General features: G+C 43.1%; 2 protein-coding genes across 3 annotated transcripts in view; one reads left to right on the top strand and one right to left on the bottom strand.

The window, feature by feature from the left end:
* Positions 1 to 8,142, bottom strand: part of rxrgb (retinoid X receptor, gamma b) — a 101,988-nt gene extending 93,846 nt beyond the window's left edge. The window contains exon 1 of one of the 2 annotated variants that reach the window (XM_039002988.1): positions 8,020 to 8,142. Coding sequence is in view for 1 of the 2 variants with exons in the window: in XM_039002986.1 (XP_038858914.1) it covers positions 7,002 to 7,038 (37 nt within the window). In the remaining variant the exon portion in view is untranslated. Of the gene's footprint in view, positions 1 to 7,001; positions 7,245 to 8,019 lie in introns of those variants that run through there. The other variant, XM_039002986.1, reaches the window with a different exon arrangement.
* A 4,651-nt stretch (positions 8,143 to 12,793) lies between these two features.
* The window catches only part of atf6 (activating transcription factor 6), a 115,536-nt gene continuing 108,631 nt past the window's right edge, over positions 12,794 to 19,698 (top strand). The window contains exons 1-4 of the mRNA XM_039002983.1: positions 12,794 to 13,029; positions 17,758 to 17,834; positions 18,830 to 18,890; positions 19,052 to 19,149. Coding sequence (XP_038858911.1) covers positions 12,933 to 13,029; positions 17,758 to 17,834; positions 18,830 to 18,890; positions 19,052 to 19,149 — 333 coding nt within the window. The 5' untranslated portion in view covers positions 12,794 to 12,932. The remainder of the gene's footprint in view (positions 13,030 to 17,757; positions 17,835 to 18,829; positions 18,891 to 19,051; positions 19,150 to 19,698) is intronic.

Here is a 19,698-nt window from a genome sequence, read left to right as displayed (position 1 = left end):
AAACAACAAACTCACAAGTTGACTCTCCCTCTATAGAACCCCCCTTCCCGCCCCGCCCCCGCCCGGTAATACCAAGCCATACAGGTGTGGGTGTGTCGACCAAGCCATATTTGCACAAGGATTCTGCCATTTCAGACCAACTGCAGTTCAAAACTGTCATATGTATTATCAGACGGCACACAATAGATGTGCATTATGGAGCCTGGTAATAGCCTATTGGAGTGTGTGTGAGTGTGTGAGTGTGTGAGTGAGTGAGTGAGTGAGTGAGTGAGTGAGTGAGTGAGTGAGTGAGTGAGTGAGTGAGTGAGTGAGTGAGTGAGTGAGTGAGTGAGTGAGTGAGTGAGTGAGTGAGTGAGTGAGTGAGTGAGTGAGTGAGTGAAGGAGTGTGTGAGTGAGTGAAGGTGTGTGTGTGTGTGTGTGTGTGTGTGTGTGTGTGTGTGTGTGTGTGTGTGTGTGTGTGTGTGTGTGTGTGTGTGTGTGTGTGTGTGTGTGTGTGTGTGTGTGTGTGTGTGTGTGTGTGCACGTAGAGTGGGTATCCATGATGGCGTCGGAGAACTTGGCTGCCGTCTTATAGGCTCTTCACCAACCATGCTATTTTGTTTGTTTTTTTGCGTTGTTGTTTTGTACATAATGTTGCTGCTACCGAAAAGAGCTTCTGGACATAAGAACTGCGATTATTCATCTAAGATTAGACGAAGAGTTTTTCTTCAATGAGTCAGAGGGGAGGGATATACTACAGACACCGGACCAGGCCCCGATCCCCGTCATTCGCTGGAGAAGGAAACAGAGATTTTGCAGAAAAAGATCGGGGTGCCTCGTAAGGATCAGGCGACAAATTGCTAATCTGCCCTTGCCTTCCGTCCTGCTAGCTAACATTCAATCGCTGGAAAATAAATGGGACGAACTGAAAGCACGTATATCCTACCAACGGGACATTAAAATCTGTAATATCTTATGTTTCACCGAGTCGTGGCTGAACGACGACATTAAGAACATACAGCTGGCGGGTTATACATTGTATCGGCAGGACACGGGGCGGTGGCCTATGCATATATGTAAACAACAGCTGGTGCACGATATCTAAGGAAGTCTCGAGGCTTTGCTCGCCTGAGGTAGAGTACCTCATGATAAGCTTTAGACCACACTATCTTCCTAGAGAATTTTCATCTGTATTTTTCGTAGCTGTCTACATACAACCACAGACCGATGCTGGCAATAAAACCTCACACAATAAGCTGTATACCACCATAAGCAAACAGGAAAACGCACATCCAGAGGCGGCGCTCCAAGTGGCCGAAGACTTTAATGCAGGGAAACTTAAATCAGTTTTACCTAATTTCTATCAGCATGTTAAATGTGCTACCAGAAAGGAAAAAAACTCTGGACCACCTTTACTTCACACACAGAGAAGTATACAAACCTCTCTCTCGCCCTCCATTTGGCAAGTCTGACCATAATTATATCCTCCTGATTCCTGCTTACAAGCAAAAATTAAAGCAGGAAGCACCAGTGACTTGGTCTATAAAAAAGTGGTCAGATGAAGCAGATGCTAAACTACAGGACTGTCTTGCTAGCACAGACTGGAATATTCTTCCGATGGCATTGAGGAGTACACCACATCAGTCACTGGCTTTATCAATAAGTTAATCAAGGACGTTGTCCCCACAGTGACTGTACGTACATACCCCAACCAGAAGCCATGGATTACAGGCAACATTCGCACTGACCTAAGGGTAGAGCTGCAGCTTTCAAGGAGTGGGACTCTAACCCGGAAGCTTCTATGAAATCCCGCTATGCCCTCCGACGAACCATCAAACAGGCAAAGCGTCAATACAGGACTAAGATCGAATCGTACAACACCGGCTCCGACGCTCGTTGGATGTGGCAGGGCGTGTAAACTATTACAGACTACAAATGGAAGCACAGCCTACCAGACGAGCTAAACGACTTCTATGCTCGCTTTGAGGCAAGTAACACTGAAACATGCATGAGAGCATCAGCTATTCCGTACGACTGTGTGATCATGTGAGTAAGACATTGACAAGGCCGGATTACCAGGACATGTACTCCGAGCATGCGCTGACAAAGTGGCAAGTGTCTTCACTGACATTTTCAACCTCTCCCTGTCTGAGTCTGTAATACCAACATGTTTCAAGCAGACCACCATAATCCCTGTGCCCAAGAACACTAAGCTAACCTGCCAAAATGACTACCAACCCGTAGCACTCACGTCTGTAGCAATGAAATGCTTTGAAAGGCTGGTCATGGCTCACATCAACACCATTATCCCAGAAACCCTAGACCCACTCCAATTTGCATACCTCACCAACAGATCCATAGATGATGCAATCTCTATTACACTCCACACTGCCCTTTCACACCTGGACAAGAGGAACACCTATATGAGAATGCTGTTCATTGACTACAGCTCAGCGTTCAACACCATAGTGCCCTCAAAGCTCATCACTAAGCTAAGGACCCTGGGACTAAACACCTCCCTCTGCACCTGGATCCTGGACTTCCTGACGGGCCGCCCCCAGGTGGTGAGGGTAGGTAACAACACATCCGCCACGCTGATCCTCAACACAGGGGTCCCTCAGGGGTGCGTGCTCAGTCCCCTCCTGTACTCCCTGTTCACTCATGACTGCACGGCCAGGCACGACTCCAACACCATCATTAAATTTGCAGATGACACAACAGTGGTAGGCCTGATCACCGACAACGATGAGACAGCATATAGGGAGGAGGTCAGAGACCTGACCGTGTGGTGCCAGGACAACAACCTCTCCCTCAACGTGATCAAGACAAAGGTGATGATTGTGGACTATAGGAAAAGGAGAACCGAGCACGCCTCCATTCTCATCGATGGGCCTGTAGTGGAGCAGGTTGAGATCTTCAAGTTCCTTGGTGTCCACATCACCAACATACTAACATGTTCAAAGTACACCAAGACAGTCGTGAAGAGGGCACGACAAAACCTATTCCCCCTCAGGAGACTAAAAAGATTTGGCATGGGTCCTCAGATCCTCAAAAGGTTTTTCAGCTGCACCATCGAGAGCATCGTGACGGGTTGCATCACTGCCTGGTATGGCAACTGCTCGGCCTCCGACCGCAAGGCAATACAGAGGGTAGTGCGTACCGCCCAGTACATCACCGGGGCCAAGCTTCCAGCCATCCAGCACCTCTATACCAGGCGGTGTCAGAGGAAGGCCCTAAAAATTGTCAAAGACTCCAGCCACCCTAGTCATAGACTGTTGTCTCTGCTACCGCACGGCAAGCGATAACGGAGCACCAAGTCTGGGTCCAAGAGGCTTCTAAACAGCTTCTACCCCCAAGCCATAAGACTCCTGAACAGCAAATCAAATGGCTACCCAGACTATTTGCATTGCCCCACCCCCCGCCTCTCCTTCTACGCTATTGTTATTTACTGCTGCTCTTAAATTATTTGTTTTTCTTATCGCTTACCTTTTTTATAGGTATTTTCTTAAAACTGCATTGTTGGTTAAGGGCTTGTAAGTAAGCATTTCATTGTAAGGTCTACACCTGTTGTATTCGGCGCATGTGACAAATAAAATTTGATTTGATTTGGTTACTCAAACAGAAATCATGAGGATCATTGACCCTTGGCAACAAGAGTTCAGAGTGCTACTGTCAACCAGTCCTGGTGGGACCCCTCTTTCTCACTCTCTTCTCTCTCTCTTTCTCTCTCTCGTCTCTCTCTCTTCTGTCTCTCGCTCATCCCTCTCTTGCATCTCTCTCGCTTCCCTCTCTCTCTCTTCTCTCTCTCTCTCTCTCTCTCCTCTCTTTCTCACTCTCTCTTCTCTCGCTCTTCCCTCTCTCTTTTCTCTCTCTTCTCTCTCTCTTTCTTTCCCATTCCAATAATTATTTTACACCCCATCTCCATTGACTGTCTTTATCCCCAGGACTTCTACAGATCTGCGAGTTATGTGCATATCGTTTCCCTGAACAGCAGCAGCAGAGTGAATGCCTGCACGTCTGTGAACCCCCAGACTGAGACGGGAAACCACAGAAATGCCAAAAAGCAAGAACATTTATAACTTGGCATAATCCACAGAAGTTCTCCAAACTTTATTAAACTATGATGTGCTGCTGAGTCTGACCTCTCCCTGATTTGCTTCATAGAATTAGGAATTGGAATACTAGAATGGACATTAACCTTCTTATGATGTGATAAAGGTTAGCCATTTTGGTCAGGGAATTGGTCAACCGTGATTTGCCATTGCTGTGTAAGATAGTGTAAAATAATGAACTTGAAGAATGTTCCTGTACTGTATGTTTGTTAGCTAGCCATCTTCAGAGGAATGATTCTATACATGTTTCTAATGAACTGCTGATATGCCAACCTTCCGTTCAACCAATGCAGTCAATCCACAGCCATACACTGGTTGAAATCAGTTGTTGACAGGTCTTAGACAAGTTGTAAATGCAACAAGTACTGATATTGTATCATATAACATCACTCACAGCTTTCCAAGAAAAATCATTTAGACATTTATGGTCTGTTTACATATATTTTAGAGGCTATTTACCGGTATACAGAAAATTGGTATAAAAGCCTTATAAACTGTATTTGAAGAGTTTATTTCCAAACCGCTATACATCTATTTTCTTGAAGAGCATAGTACTAAAAATGTCAGATCCTTCCACGTGCACAGCATTGGCACCTTTGGATTACAGAGGATCAGTAGGGTTTGAAAACAGCGACCCTTGTGTTCAGTGACGGTATTACCGAATATCCAGGGTATGGCACAAGGTCGATATGAAGGTAGGACAATCTGGATACCGCCCAAGCATACTAGCTACATGCCAAATTGATAGGCTACCCTCACATATCTACATGATCAATTGATGTTTACTGATCATGAAAAGCATGCAGTTACTTCCTTATCTTGATGATAAGAGATAAATGTGGAATTATCTGAAATGTGTAGTTCTGACGAGGCTCTTCAAGACGTGATATTAAAACCAAATAGTTATAACATTTATTTAACAATCCCTTGAAAACGGCTTGTAGTTGTCAATGGTTTTAAGGGAGCTGGGGGTCTCCTTTCCAAATCGAACGCTCCGCACCGTATTGTGACGTTTTATTGATAACATCCTATAGGATCTCTACGGTTTGCTCGATGCACAGATTCTCTATTACATGTTACAAATTCCACGGGACAGTTTTTTTTAATTTTGTCAATGTGATCGTCCATGGCTCTGAAACAACACTATATTATAGCTATTAAATATGCTTTCCTGTACAGTAGGTTGTCCTGAACAGTGTGTCAATTTAATTACTGTACAGTTAACAGGAATGGCCTGTTACAGCTTTCACAGAACTCGGTGTCACTACAACAGCTTGTGTTGAGTACCAAATAATAAACCATAAAAAAAAGAAGATAGAATTTAATGTTTCATATCATAACTCTGATGTCTGTTATGGAACATGAATAAAATAACACCTTATTAGACATATGAACTTGTTATTACAGTACACTGGTAGGTATAACAATTTCAACAAGACACAACAGAAGTGAACTGAGTAAGATTCTAGTCTGAGGGGATACAAATGGTCTGTTTATGAATATTCTGTCATCTGTTTGCTCACCGCTTCACAACAGTCTCCCATTACCAGGAGACACACCATTCACAGCGATGGCAGTTTCACCCACATACATGCTGCTGAAATATCTAGGAGGCAAGTCAGGCAACAACATGCCAAAGATAGATGACTTCAAGAGACTCCAATCCCTTTAATGTGGTTTTAGATTTTTTATTTTAATTAACCGTTATTTAACTAGGCAAGCCTGTTAAGAACAAATTCTTATTTACAATGACGGCCTACCCCGGCCAAACCTGGACGACGCTGGGTCAATTGTGCGCTTCCCTATGGGACTCCCAATCACGGCTGGTTGTGATACGGCCTGGAATCGAACCAGGGTCTGTTGTGATGCCTCAGACCACTGCACCACTCGGGGAGCCCAACACACTCGAGATCCCCCGACATTGTCACAAAGCACTGTTGATGATAATAACATAATGCTATATTGCAGTGGCTTGGCAATGAATGTTTAATTCAAGGAGAACATCACATGATAAATGATGCATGTAGTGTGTGACTCACTATGTGGACTTAAAGATGCCCTGGGCTGCAACTTAACTGCGTACAAATCACAGACTGAAAGCATCACAAAAGTCTCACAGCATGTTAGTATTCACCTCAGCATGTAATGCCTTTTACACACATCTTGCACTATGATTACATTAGTAGGCTGCAGACTAGGCTACAACCAATACATAATAAATAACAGTGTTATTAGCTATGGGCCTATTTGCTGCCTAGGCTCTTCAAATGTTTTGTTTTTTTCTTCTTGTTTTCTGTGCAGTTTCTCTTGTCTGAATAAGTTCGTGGTATGCATACAAGAGGTATGTATGTGTGAACCATAACTCCAATTGGGCAGCCTCCAGTCTCCACATTGACCAGGGAGCCCCATAAGATTTTTTTTTTCCACTCGGGAAAGTTTTGTTGAAGACCTGGACAGAAAAGCCCCACTCTTTCGATCGTTAGGCCTAAACATATCGTCCACGATAGGGAAAACACCATTGTAAACCAATAAATTGTGTTTATGTCAAAAACAGTTAGCAAGAAATGCCGGACCACCATCATAAATTACATACATTTAAGCGCAATTAAACTGCCAACCTCTGACCTTGTCTGAACAGGAGAACCGCAATCCCCTGACTTTTACATTGGCCGCAGCCCCTCATGTCAAGAGGCACTACAGCCGGACGAGTGCTAAACAGGACAACTAAACATGACCATTGAATAAATATCTATGGAGGGAAATCTCCAGCCGAGTCCGTGGACTGCTCCATCTAGCTCGCCCGCTGGCACGCCGAGAAAAAGACGCCATGAACCGTCTCCAAATAGCAGAACTATACAACGACTATTGAGGGATAAACGTATTTCAAACAGAGCAAAGAAAGATACTTACTGGGGTGTAAATAAGGGTCATTATGCCTTCTGTCCATAATGTGTGAGTTAGCGCTGTGTCGTTCTCTATAGCCGCGCCGTTACAGGCAGCAACAGCATCCCAGCGAATAACACTCCCCAACCGGGAAAACTGTGCAAGGGCAGGTCAACGCGGGGCCCAGTAAGGGGGTGGCAAAAGCAGGTCTCCTCCCAATGACAACAGTCATCGAGATATCTAGCCCACGAACCTGACGACACTTCTCGCCTCGCAGCGTTACAACGTTGCAACCTAGAATGTATAAAACGTGACACAAATCATTTTCGCAAACAGAAAGTAACGAGAAAAAAATCCAATATGGCGTTCTAAAAGCCAGAGTCGTGGGTTTTTAAACCAAGTGAAATCAGGTGGATGTTTCCACATTTCCAAAAGCCTTTTTATACGCTCTACTTCTGCACTCATTTTATTTTAGGCTACATTTCATTTGTGTGTTTTATAGCCTACCAAATAAAGCCTATTCATATCTTCAACAATAAAAAAATAATATTTTTGTCTAATCTTTGCCTTTAGGCTATGTTTTGTAATTACTCTGTAATTACATTTTGATTTATTGAACAATGTATTTTTTTATTTCACCTTTATTTATCCAGATAGGCCAGTTGAGAACAAGTTCTCATTTACAACTGCGACCTAGCAAAGATCAATAAGACATTTTGTAGGGCCAGTAGGCATATTGTTTCGTGTAGTCAGTCCCTCGTTATAAATTGTGTGAATAGGCTGCTTACCGATTTTAATAGCCTACAATATTTTCACCTTCTGAATTATGTTCACACATTTAGCTTAATTTTGAATATGATTAGGCCCATTTCCTTTCAATTGGATTGATTCAAATGAACAAAAATGTGTCCGTGTGTGCGTATGTGTGAAATGTATCCTATGTGTAATCTGAACGCCTGTGTGCAATGTTTTTGTTTATGTAGTGATATATAGTTATTTTTCTCTCTCCGGCAACCCAAAGCACCCTCCACATTCAGCGGTTTACCTATTGAAAAGTGCGGGTCCGGATCTCGTGACCCCCTGGAATCCCCTAGATCTTTCTTCGGAGTTTGGGGTCATTTGAGGGTGAGTTCGCGGTACCTCAGAAGGTTACTCAGGAGTCAACCCGCGCTGAGGGATTCACAATCTTGAACTGGGGGAGCAGGCCGCGCAGACGCTCTGTCAACGCCGGTCCCTGACCACTGAGAGAGAGCCTTTCGCTGCCCTGTTAATGGAACAAGCACCTCGACCCGCGGCCATGTAACAACGAGCACCGGAGAATGCTACCCAAGATGAATGGTATTTTTTCTCCAGTCATTGTACACTGATCAGGGCTTTTCATTTGTTACCCCTCCTCATCCCCACCCCCACCACCTCCATTAGATTACATAAATTCATTAAAGTCAAAGAGAGGCATTAAAAGGGCTATTTGTCAGTTCTCTCTTTTGTGTGTTCCTAATGGCTGCATGTGGTTCAAGGCATTGGGATTTTTTTTAAAGGGTTGCACATGGTTTTATGGACCACATGGAGCGGGAAATTTAGTGGAGGAAATCAGATGTAAGATTTACAATCACAACACCATACCATGCTTTTATGTTGCCTAGACTGAGGTCATATAAAATAGCCTTTTAGCCTATCTCTTAAATGGCATTTCATTTGTATGGCAGTCAAGGAATGGGGCTTGTGCAAATATTCAACATGATTGAGTAGAAGGCCTAATGTTATTGTCAACATTACCTCAAAGATAGGCGAAGCTGTGGGGTGTTAGACTACTGAAGCTGTGGGGTGTTGGACTACTGAAGCTGTGGGGTGTTAGACTACTGAAGCTGTGGGGTGTTGGACTACTGAAGCTGTGGGGTGTTAGACTACTGAAGCTGTGGGGTGTTAGACTACTGAAGCTGTGGGGTGTTAGACTGCGGAAGCTGTGGGGTGTTAGACTGCGGAAGCTGTGGGGTGTTAGACTGCGGAAGCTGTGGGGTGTTGGACTACTGAAGCTGTGGGGTGTTAGACTACTGAAGCTGTGGGGTGTTAGACTGCGGAAGCTGTGGGGTGTTAGACTACTGAAGCTGTGGGGTGTTGGACTACTGAAGCTGTGGGGTGTTGGACTAATGAAGCTGTGGGGTGTTAGACTACTGAAGCTGTGGGGTGTTAGACTACTGATGCTGTGGGGTGTTGGACTAATGAAGCTGTGGGGTGTTAGACTACTGAAGCTGTGGGGTGTTGGACTACTGAAGCTGTGGGGTGTTAGACTACTGAAGCTGTGGGGTGTTAGACTACTGAAGCTGTGGGGTGTTGGACTACTGAAGCTGTGGGGTGTTAGACTACTGAAGCTGTGGGGTGTTAGACTACTGAAGCTGTGGGGTGTTGGACTACTGAAGCTGTGGGGTGTTGGACTACTGAAGTTGTGGGGTGTTGGACTGCTGAAGCTGTGGGGTGTTGGACTACTGAAGCTGTGGGGTGTTAGACTACTGGCAAATGCATTGTTTTGTTTTGCCATTCCATCTAGATCTCTACCATCATCACCTAAATTCCAAGCCACCTCCCAAACACAAATATACACAACACACACGCACACACACACACACACACACACACACACACACACACACACACACACACACACACACACACACACACACACACACACACACACACACACACACACACACACACACACACACACACACGGTCAATGAAGCAACCCTTTGGACTAATCCCTTTGTATTCACAGCACCATTCCCACCAAACAATGTCCTAAAGCCTAATCCCTCACCCAACACAACAGACCTGGGCCACCTGCTAGCACAGCTCTTATAGTGGAGGACAGAAGCAGAACAGAGAAGCAGCAACACTTATCAACCTAGAGTCAGGAATGTGTTAGCCCACTGAACTAAAGCCTATGCATTAGCTTGAAGATCTCATAGTCTTCAGATCTAAGGCAGATGTTACTCATCACATGAGCCTAGTTCACCGAACGACCCCCATTACACATGCACAGCATAAATAACCATGTTGAATGAAACACACATATACACAACACACAACACACAACACAGAACACAGAACACAGAATACAGAACACAGAATACAGAATACAGAATACAGAACACAAAACAGCCAATGCATGCATGCCTGCAAAAATACACTCTTTCCCCTCTCTCTTTGGCTGTGCTTATAGTGTGTTTAAGGGAAGTCATGGGAGACGGTTCTCTCTTCATCTGCTTCTGTCCTCATTAACCCATCTCCATCATGCTTTATCAAACCCCTCTGCTCCCCTCCCCCAACCACCTACACCCCCACCCCCCTCCCCATACATAGGCTTGAGATGATAAATGTTCCCCTTCCCTGTGGCTGCTGGGATGAGACAATGCCACACAACAGTAACGAACATCATCCATCTCACAAACACAAAAGATGAAATGTGGCAGACAGGGATTCTGTTTGGAAGGGAGGGATCTTTATTTTTGTTTATAACTAAGCAAGCTCTTGTCTACCTCTCTCTCTCTCTCTCTCTCTCCAGGTCCAGGGACTCTGTCTCTCTAACCGCCCTCTCTCTCTGTCTCTCCATCTCCTTGGGGTCCTCTTTATCTCATTTTGTTTCCTTCCCTGTGTGGTTAGTTGGCAGGGAAAGTGCTCTGGTGAGCATGCCAGGAATGAGAATATTTTTCATGAGTCTCGATGATAGAGCTGGGCTAGTATTAAATTCCCATATGAATCAGATCTGCTCTTTCTCGCTTTCTTTCTCTCCCTCTATCTCTTTTTCTTTCTTTCTCCCTCTCCACCTCCATATTCTTTCCTTGGCTGTTGTCTTTCACCAGCATCCCTGATAGCCAGCCCCAGTAAGGGGGGGGGGGGGGGGGGGTCTAGGCACATGCAACATGAAATGGTTGGCTTTCCACTGGTTCTCTGGGAACAACCAATGAGTGTAGAGTTAAAGAGGGGAACAGACCTAATACAGTCTATCGCAAATCCATGATACAAACAAACTGGTGGTCTCAAAAGACACAATGTTGAGTCTCATTCTTGGAACACTTTTGAAGGCTATGAACAGACGCCAATCTATGAGTGTAACAGGATTGTAAAGAGCTGTCAGTCACATGTGTGCTAGCGCTGTTTATCCCACCTCATCTCCTCATCATGTACAGGTACAACTAACTGTATTATGTTCACTTAGACAGCATTGAATCCTGTTGTAAACAAACAGAAAGGATTACAGGAAACCAGTAACTAACTCACAGTCTAAATCCTACAGAAACTCTGCAGTTTGTTTCACAGGAAAGAGGCCACAAAAACCATGTGGGATTTGTCCTGTAGAATTCCTGTATGGACTTGCAGGATTGCTGTAGGATTTGCACAGATGTATTTTTTTATCCCAAATTAAATTAGATTAGATAGTCTGAATGGACTGTTATCAAGACAATAGTATATTAATGGTCTGTTATGAATTATGCAAATTACAATGTAATTACAATGTTGTGCTTCAGATATACCTACCAGTTATGATCTAACGGAAAAACGAATCATACCCAGACATAGCAATTTCCATAGCAACGAATGTATCCAAAGCCCCTAATCAATTTTACACAGATGTTCCGTTTAACCGTTCTGACTTCTGGCATTAGGGTAACCTGTTAATCTCCTGTCTGGTTCTAGGGGCTTAACACACAATCACCATGATGGGACCTCCTAGACCTGGACCTATCGTCAGGTTAAAACACCAACGCCACTACCCATCATACCATGCGCCTCCAAACAACTACCACTACCATTCAATGTCATTATCAGTTAGTAACACAAGACAATCAAGACTACATCAACCTACCAACAGTGTTGATTATGTTTTAATGGTCTTGTTACTTTGTCACATAATGATCAAGTAAAGAAAGAGGTTAAATATCTTTATCTGGAGCTGTTCTTATAGAACAGAGCGGATCCAATCCGTCCAATGCGTAGGGAGGTAATCAGGAAGACCACCTCGGGTTAAGCCTTCCCTGTCCCAAGTTGCCCAGGACAGATTATTCCAGGCAGGCACTTGCTACTGATCTTTACTATGCCAATGTGAGTGACCTGCGGCTGGGGCATTTAGGAATCACCACTAAGGTCTAAGAATATACCTGGAAAGAACAGGCTTCTATTGTTACCACAGAACAGGGCCCCAGCCCAGCTTGAACTGGCTGGCATGTCCCCATCTGTCTGTCTGATCGATTGGAAAGGAAACCTGGCTATGGAACTGGCTGACTGTTGCTGTCTCACCTTTCAAATGTGTAATACAGCATGTCCAGATATAGTCTACAGTAGACCATAGTCTGAGTGGACAAGGCCTCTTTCACTTGGAGGATATAATTGTAGGACTATTTTGTTAATTGAAACATATTTGAGGCTGCCACTGGGGTGGAACTGGTGAATAATTGTGTTTTTGGGGTGTAGTTGTGTTTTTCATTTAAAGGCATGAATAGAGGCCAAAAGTCGCTATACGATTAAATCAGAACGTCAGCTTTCTCTGCATACATTAACCCTACTAAACCAATGATGCCCTTCTAACCCTAAGCCTATTGTTGACAAAATATCTGTCCCCTTCACTTTAGGAGTAATATAAAGAATTGTTTTAAATTGGGGTGACGGATATGGCTAATTGTGTGCACCCACTGGTTGAGGAAAATTATAATTTTTAGAACCTGTGCTTTGCTGCAACCTCATGGTGTATCTCGTCATTACAACCACCGAGGGATTTATATAACCTTCTCGGGAGCCGTAGATTTACGGTAAAGCAAGACGTGTATCTTGTTTTCGTAGAACAGGAAGAACATGCATCTGTGAATACGAACCAGCAACATGTACAGCCGATGCTAAGCTTTTGACCTATTAGAATAAACTATAACCTATTTCTTTAAAATCGGTTACTAATGTATTCGAGGAAGGATGTCGTCCGAGTTAATGTTAGACTTCGAGACTCAAGAACAAGAAATGATGAACAGTGAAACTGGCACCATGTCCATCGACCAGGATGGCGAGTGGGGTAAGCAAGCGTCACTTGCCAACAGCTAACGTTAGCTAGCTAGTGTAGCGTTAAAGAGAGACACTTACTCCTCGGAAATGTGTACCACAAATGTCAACATGTTGGTTGTGTTTATGATGGTTATAGTCGATCGAATGAATGTTCTTCATTTGCCTGCTTGTTGCTAACATGGTAACTAGCTAGTTATTTGGCAAGCTGGCTAGCTAACGTTTACTTAACTGCCTCAAGTCAGTAACCGCTATCGCCCACTTGTAGCTGTTGCCATGTCTAAAAAGAGAACGTTTTACAATCTGAATTCTCTACAATCTAAGTTAAATTATTTGTAACTATTATCTCTGCCCTGTGTTAGCTAGCCTGTTAGGGGGGTAGGGTTATGAATTCGCGAGAAGAGATACAAAAAAAATGGATAGCAAAACGTCTTCTCCTTTTAGTCATAGATATGGCTAGCCTTAGCCCAAAATGTACTCTTAAGGAGCCAACTGTTACATTTTAAGCAAAGATAGAACATTGAGACAGATATTTGACCGGATGTATAAATGTGAAACATCCGGTTGGCGTTTCCAATCGCTACCAAGATGGAGCGAGATGGATTTTTGGCCGACATTCTGCTTATTTACTCATCGATTAAACATTTGATCTTAGTGCAGTTTTCTGTTTCTAAAACTAGAATCTATTACGAACAGAGCGGACACATGCTTGTAGACTTTACCCTTTACCAAAGTTTCCCAAAAATTGCGTTGTTTAGAAGGAGTGTACTCGCACTTCACAGAGTAGGTCTTCCCTAACGGAAATATGCAAATACATGCTAGAACGCGCCAATCGGCTCTAGTCTCTGCCCACTTGGTGTAATTTGCTCCCATTGGAAACGACATGCTGTGTGGTCTTGCTTGGGTTAGTTGTAAAAATCTTTGCCGTAATGTTCACGAACTTTACGTTATTTTCAGAGGTAGACTGGCTCTGGCGGCCAAAACACCCAAATCGAAACGTGAATCGATTATCCATTGCGATAGGGTTCTAGAAACATAAAGTCCTTTACTTTAATATCACATCAAAATCATTTCACTAATGCAAAATATACACTTACTGTACACAGTTTTAACCGGCTTTATCACAGTTGCAGCCAACTTAATTTTTCAGTGACAACACGTTTCTGGTGGCCTTCTTCAGTTGCACACAGGTGTTCAGAGCATGCTAGACAGCTAATTTCCACAGGTGGCTTTGTTTTACGGCTGTCTTCCGTAAATATGCGCTGTAACGAGCGTAGGGGCTCTTAACACAACTCCCTCATACAGAAGATACCTTGGTCCAATGACTCTTATGTGTTATGTAATGGAACTGAGAGTCATGGTCAAATCAAATGTATTGGTCACATACATGGTTAGCAGATGTTATTGCGAGTGTAGAGAAATGCTTGTGCTTCTAGTTCCCGACAGTGCAGCAATATCTAACAATTCCACAACAAATACCGAATACACACAAATCTAAGTAAACTATAAGAATGTATACATATGTAGATGAGCAATGGGCCAGGCTAGCCTAAGACCTTTTAGAATCCAAGAGTGAAATGCTTACTCACCTCTCTCACACCTACAGGGTCATTGTGCAAAATGGTACACAGCATCATTGGATTTGTGTGCAACAAAAGTTCAACATTCACCTTCTGCTGCCATTTCTGCCAAGCCGTCTACACGTACAATTTGATGCATACGTTCGATAAATCCAACGTACGCACCACATAGAACGCACTGGAACTGCCTCTGCAACGCAATGCTGCAAGGAAAACGTAGCGTTTCATTAGAATGGGCTTCTGGTGTACCAAAACGCCATGGCGCTGTCGGTGTGATCGAGGCGTAACATGTAGGCTCTAGTGTTGTCACGATACTGGAATTTTGACTTCGATACCTTTTAGTATCACAATACTCGATACCATCACGATAATCTACCAAAACAACACCAAAATGATACCAGGGCTAAATAAGGCATATTAGCCAAAGTCACAGAATGGCACTTGATCCAGACAGATCTTTTGATTTCAATATCATTCATTACATTAGTCACTTGTTTTTTTTATGTATTCATGAATGAATCAATTATACAATGTTTCGAACCACATAATAGTAATCATTTGTTTGAATAGTAAATCTGTAGTCTGTTGATAAACTGGGTAAATCAAGATGTAGCCACGGCCTATTCACAATACAGGTGAATGCATATCCAATAGGACTGTGTGCATGCATTGAGTTACTAGGCCTATTCACAATACAGGTGAATGTATATACAATAGGACTGTGTGCATGCATTGAGTTACTAGGCCTATTCACAATACAGGTGAATGTATATACAATAGGACTGTGTGCATGCATTGAGTTACTAGGCCTATTCACAATACAGGTGAATGTATATCCAATAGGACTGTGTGCATGCATTGAGTTACTAGGCCTATTCACAATACAGGTGAATGCATATCCAATAGGACTGTGTGCATGCATTGAGTTACTAGGCCTATTCACAATACAGGTGAATGCATATCCAATAGGACTGTGTGCATGCATTGAGTTACTAGGCCTATTCACAATACAGGTGAATGTATATACAATAGGACTGTGTGCATGCATTGAGTTACTAGGCCTATTCACAACACAGGTGAATGCATATCCAATAGGACTGTGTGCATGCATTGAGTTATTGAGCTTGTTCTGACTGATTTTTCATGGATGAAAATAAATCTGTTTCTCTTCCATTTGGGTCTTATTTTATTATGCTGATCAACAACATTTGCATAGAAGAAGTAATCTCTTTTATAAAAGTGTGCACCGTCTCTTTAAAGGGGCAATCAGCAGTTGCTACATCAATTTTTGGACTTATAAATGTACTGATATGTATCCATTGAGTCTTAAAGAATATAACTTATAAATGCCTCATGAGCTTAGTTCAAGTGTCATACCCCATCAGAACCCAAAATACAAGCTTGTTTTAATGCAACGGTGTAAACAAACACTATATAGCCTCAAAACATGGTTAAAAATATCATTTTGATATCATGGATGGTCAGTCCTTGCATCCATAGCTCTGTCTATGAATTTGTGTTTACATTTCTCCAGCCACATCCCTCAGCTTTTCACTGTACCAGGGGCGGGGATGCGGGTTTTGTTATTGTTTCTACTGCTGATTGCTGCTTTGAGACCCATGACATTTACACACAGTCTGTTCGACGCTCGAGCAAAGATGATCTTGACTGGGGGAGACAAAGTGAACGAATAAAGTTTTTGGTGACAATCCGCTTTGTAATCCCAGCAATATTTTGCGTTATTGTGTGCATCACAAACAAGGTAATAGGGTAGTGAAGTGATGTTAGCTTCAGCTGTAAACTAGCAAAGAAAGCTAGCCTATAAAGCTAGAAGCTACCGGTGTCTTCTTGCATTGTAAAGTGTTCTAGCCTTTAATGGACCATTGTTTTGGGAACAGTAATGAACAGTTTCAACATTTCTACATGCCGTGTTGCGTCGATCAAGTGAGTTAACTTCTGTGCAGCATAATGTGATGCAGCCCAGACTCCCAGTGGTTCCCCAGGACAGACTAGAGTCAGTATGAGAGAGGAGATAACATGATATAGCCCAGACTCCCAGTGGTTCCTCAGTCCAGCCTCCCAGTGGTTCCTCAGGACAGACTAGAGTCAGTATGAGAGAGGAGATAACATGATACAGTCCCAGTGGTTCCTCAGGACAGACTAGAGTCAGAATGAGAGGGGAGCTAACATGATGCAGCCCAGACTCCCAGTGGTTCCTCAGGACAGACTAGAGTCAGAATGAGAGGGGAGCTAACATGATATAGCCCAGACTCCCAGTGGATCCCCAGGACAGACTAGAGTCAGTATGAGAGGGGAGCTAACATGATGCAGCCCAGAAGCATTGTCTTCAACGAGATCCGAAGGGCCACAGTGAAAATTGGTTATGTTTCCTCATGGTCAAAATGAACAAAAAATAGTCCTCTATCCCTTATTTCTTTGTGATTTTTAGTGAACTGGACATTTCAAGAAAATGTACTATGAATGTAGATCCATTATGTCTACACAGTTTAGATTTGGTTTTAGTCATTTTACAGCACATTCCAATTTTTTAAAATGTTTTTATTTAACCTTTATTTAACTAGGTAAGTCAGTTAAGAACAAATTCTTATTTACAATGACGGCCTAACCCGGATGATGGTGGGCCAATTGTGCGCCACCCTATGGGACTCCCAATCATGGCCGGTTGTGATACAGCCTGGAATCGAACCAGGGTCTGTAGTGATGCCTCTAGCACTGAGATGCAGTGCCTTAGACTGCTGCGCCACTCGGGAGCCCTTACAAACAGGAAAACGTAAATGGAATGTTTACTAATTTGATCAAACAAGTGGGCCGTCAGTTATGCATTAACAATGTGTAAATAATAAATGAATAGCCGTATCTATGACTAAAAGAAGCCGTTTACAATATGAATTCTTCTTTGTAGCCCCATATGGCTAAACTGTGATTAACTGTCTGACCTGACGTTGTGGATAACTATCTGAAACATGTCAAAACATCTGTTAAACCAGCCTTTGATGAAAACGGTAGTTAGTCTTTGGCGAAGGCAACTAAAGTATTGTTTTCATGTAAGGCTACTGTATTGTTTTCATGTAAGGCTACTGTATTGTTTTCATGTAAGGCTACTGTTAAATCAGACGTGTGTGTGTGTGTGTCTCAAGCAGACATCAGCCTGTTTGACGAGCTGGACAACCTTGGAGATGCAGACGAACTTCTTCAGGCCTTGGAGTGCGTGGGATATGTGAGTACAGGACTACACTGACACACTCTAGGCAACACTGTTCCTTTAAAGTGGAACTGACAAGCGTTTTAACTACTTTGCAGATATGAAACAAACAGACAATCATAATATCAGTAAAAAATATCAAATTCCCAGTTTCTGCTACAAAAACAATAGGTTCTATTTGATTATAGAGTAAGGCATTGTTGGCAGAATAGATGGATGTGGTTCAATGCATGATTCATATAATTCACCAATAAATATCTTGTAAGTCCCTCAAATATTGCTATCAGGTTGTAAATCACAGCTGGCCTGTTAACATTGTTTGGTTCCTCCAGCTATTTAGGAATGCACTGTTTCAGTTTTTTTAAGCTAGGTTAGCTTATCTATTTAGTTAGCTATTTATTTACCAAGCTAAAAAAAAACGGAGTGTAATGTTAGCTAGCTAGCTGCTGGGAGGATGTTGTCATTGGACGAGTGGGTGATTGGCCGACTCCCCTCCTGAGAAAGATATATCGCCCAGCCCTTTTAGTGTTTATAGTAAACGATGCCAGGCCCGTGTGGCAAATGGCTTATTTGCATATAGGCCTACTGTAGCTCTGATTGGCTATGGCACAACGGTCTGTGTAGACTCCGGTACTGGACAAGACAGATGTTGTTTTTTTTCATTAGGTTTTATTTACTGCAGTGTCTATTAATTGTACCAACGCACAGCCACTTTCCCACTCTATATATTGCTATAGAATTTTCACAAATGCCTTTAGTATACATAATTTCCAAACATTCTATGAATGACCATATCTAAATGCTCCCTTGTCATAAAATGTTTTTAAAAAATGTAAAAAAGCATCATATTCTTCCCTGGGGTTGTATATGAACAGATTTTTTTTAACAAGATTTCATGTTGCTAAAACACTGTCAGTTCCACTTTAGAAAATCGTAACAGACCAGATTCACAGTGAACCATCATTATGTGAAGTGCAGTGATTGTGTGTCTGCTCTGTTTAACCCTCTAGGCCGGCGATGCCCCTGACCTCGACTTTGACATGGACCTGCCTCCCTGGAGCACTGACACAGGTGTGTCTAATCAGGTCTAATCAGGTCTATGGTATAAGGTGATAATGTATTGGACAAAAATAGTTTAAACATGTCAGTACCAGTATTTCTCTCGTGTAAACTGGAGTGTGGACTCTCTCTCTCTCCTGCCCATACCATGAGCTCTGTGTCCTTGTCTGCAGATGGGGATCTGAGTGTGGACTCTCTCTCTCCTGCCCATACCATGAGCTCTGTCACCTTGCCTGCATCCCGAGAGGCCCTGTCACCTTACTCCATACAAGTAAGTCCCCTGTCTCTTTCCAGTGTGTTTCACTGTAGGTCGTTTTGCATTTGTGTTTGATGTGCCTATTTCCAGTGTGCGTCTAGGCCCATCTGTGTTAGTTTGTGTGTTTTCGCCCCACATGGTGCCATTACACACGTTGCTACCTCTGCCATCTGCTTTCGCAATCCACACACACACACACACACACACTTGAGCACCTCATTAAGGAAGGTCTGAAGCACCTTGTCAGACTAATTATCCACCATCTGCCAGAGGTGTGGCCCCGCCCCCTCGTTAAAATGAGGTGATGACAACTCTGGCCATATTAACATAATGTAGCAGGCAGTTGTTTTCACAGCATGTCAGAAAGAGGACTAGGGTTAGATCTACACCGCACACTGTTTATTTCTCCTGCCATTATGATCAAGGACATTTGTGCCTACACCTCAAAGATATTTTGGATGTTGCCAAAGGCATCAGTCTTCAAGAACTTTGTAGTTCCTTTTAGCAAGATTTTGGGCGGCGGTGGATGGGGTCTTCCTTGGCCATACATCTATACAATCGACA

Source organism: Salvelinus namaycush, chromosome 10 (genome assembly GCF_016432855.1).
Source record: "Salvelinus namaycush isolate Seneca chromosome 10, SaNama_1.0, whole genome shotgun sequence".
NCBI lineage: Eukaryota > Metazoa > Chordata > Actinopteri > Salmoniformes > Salmonidae > Salvelinus > Salvelinus namaycush.
Note: the sequence above shows the minus strand (reverse complement) of the source record. Positions and strands in the feature narration are given on the sequence as shown.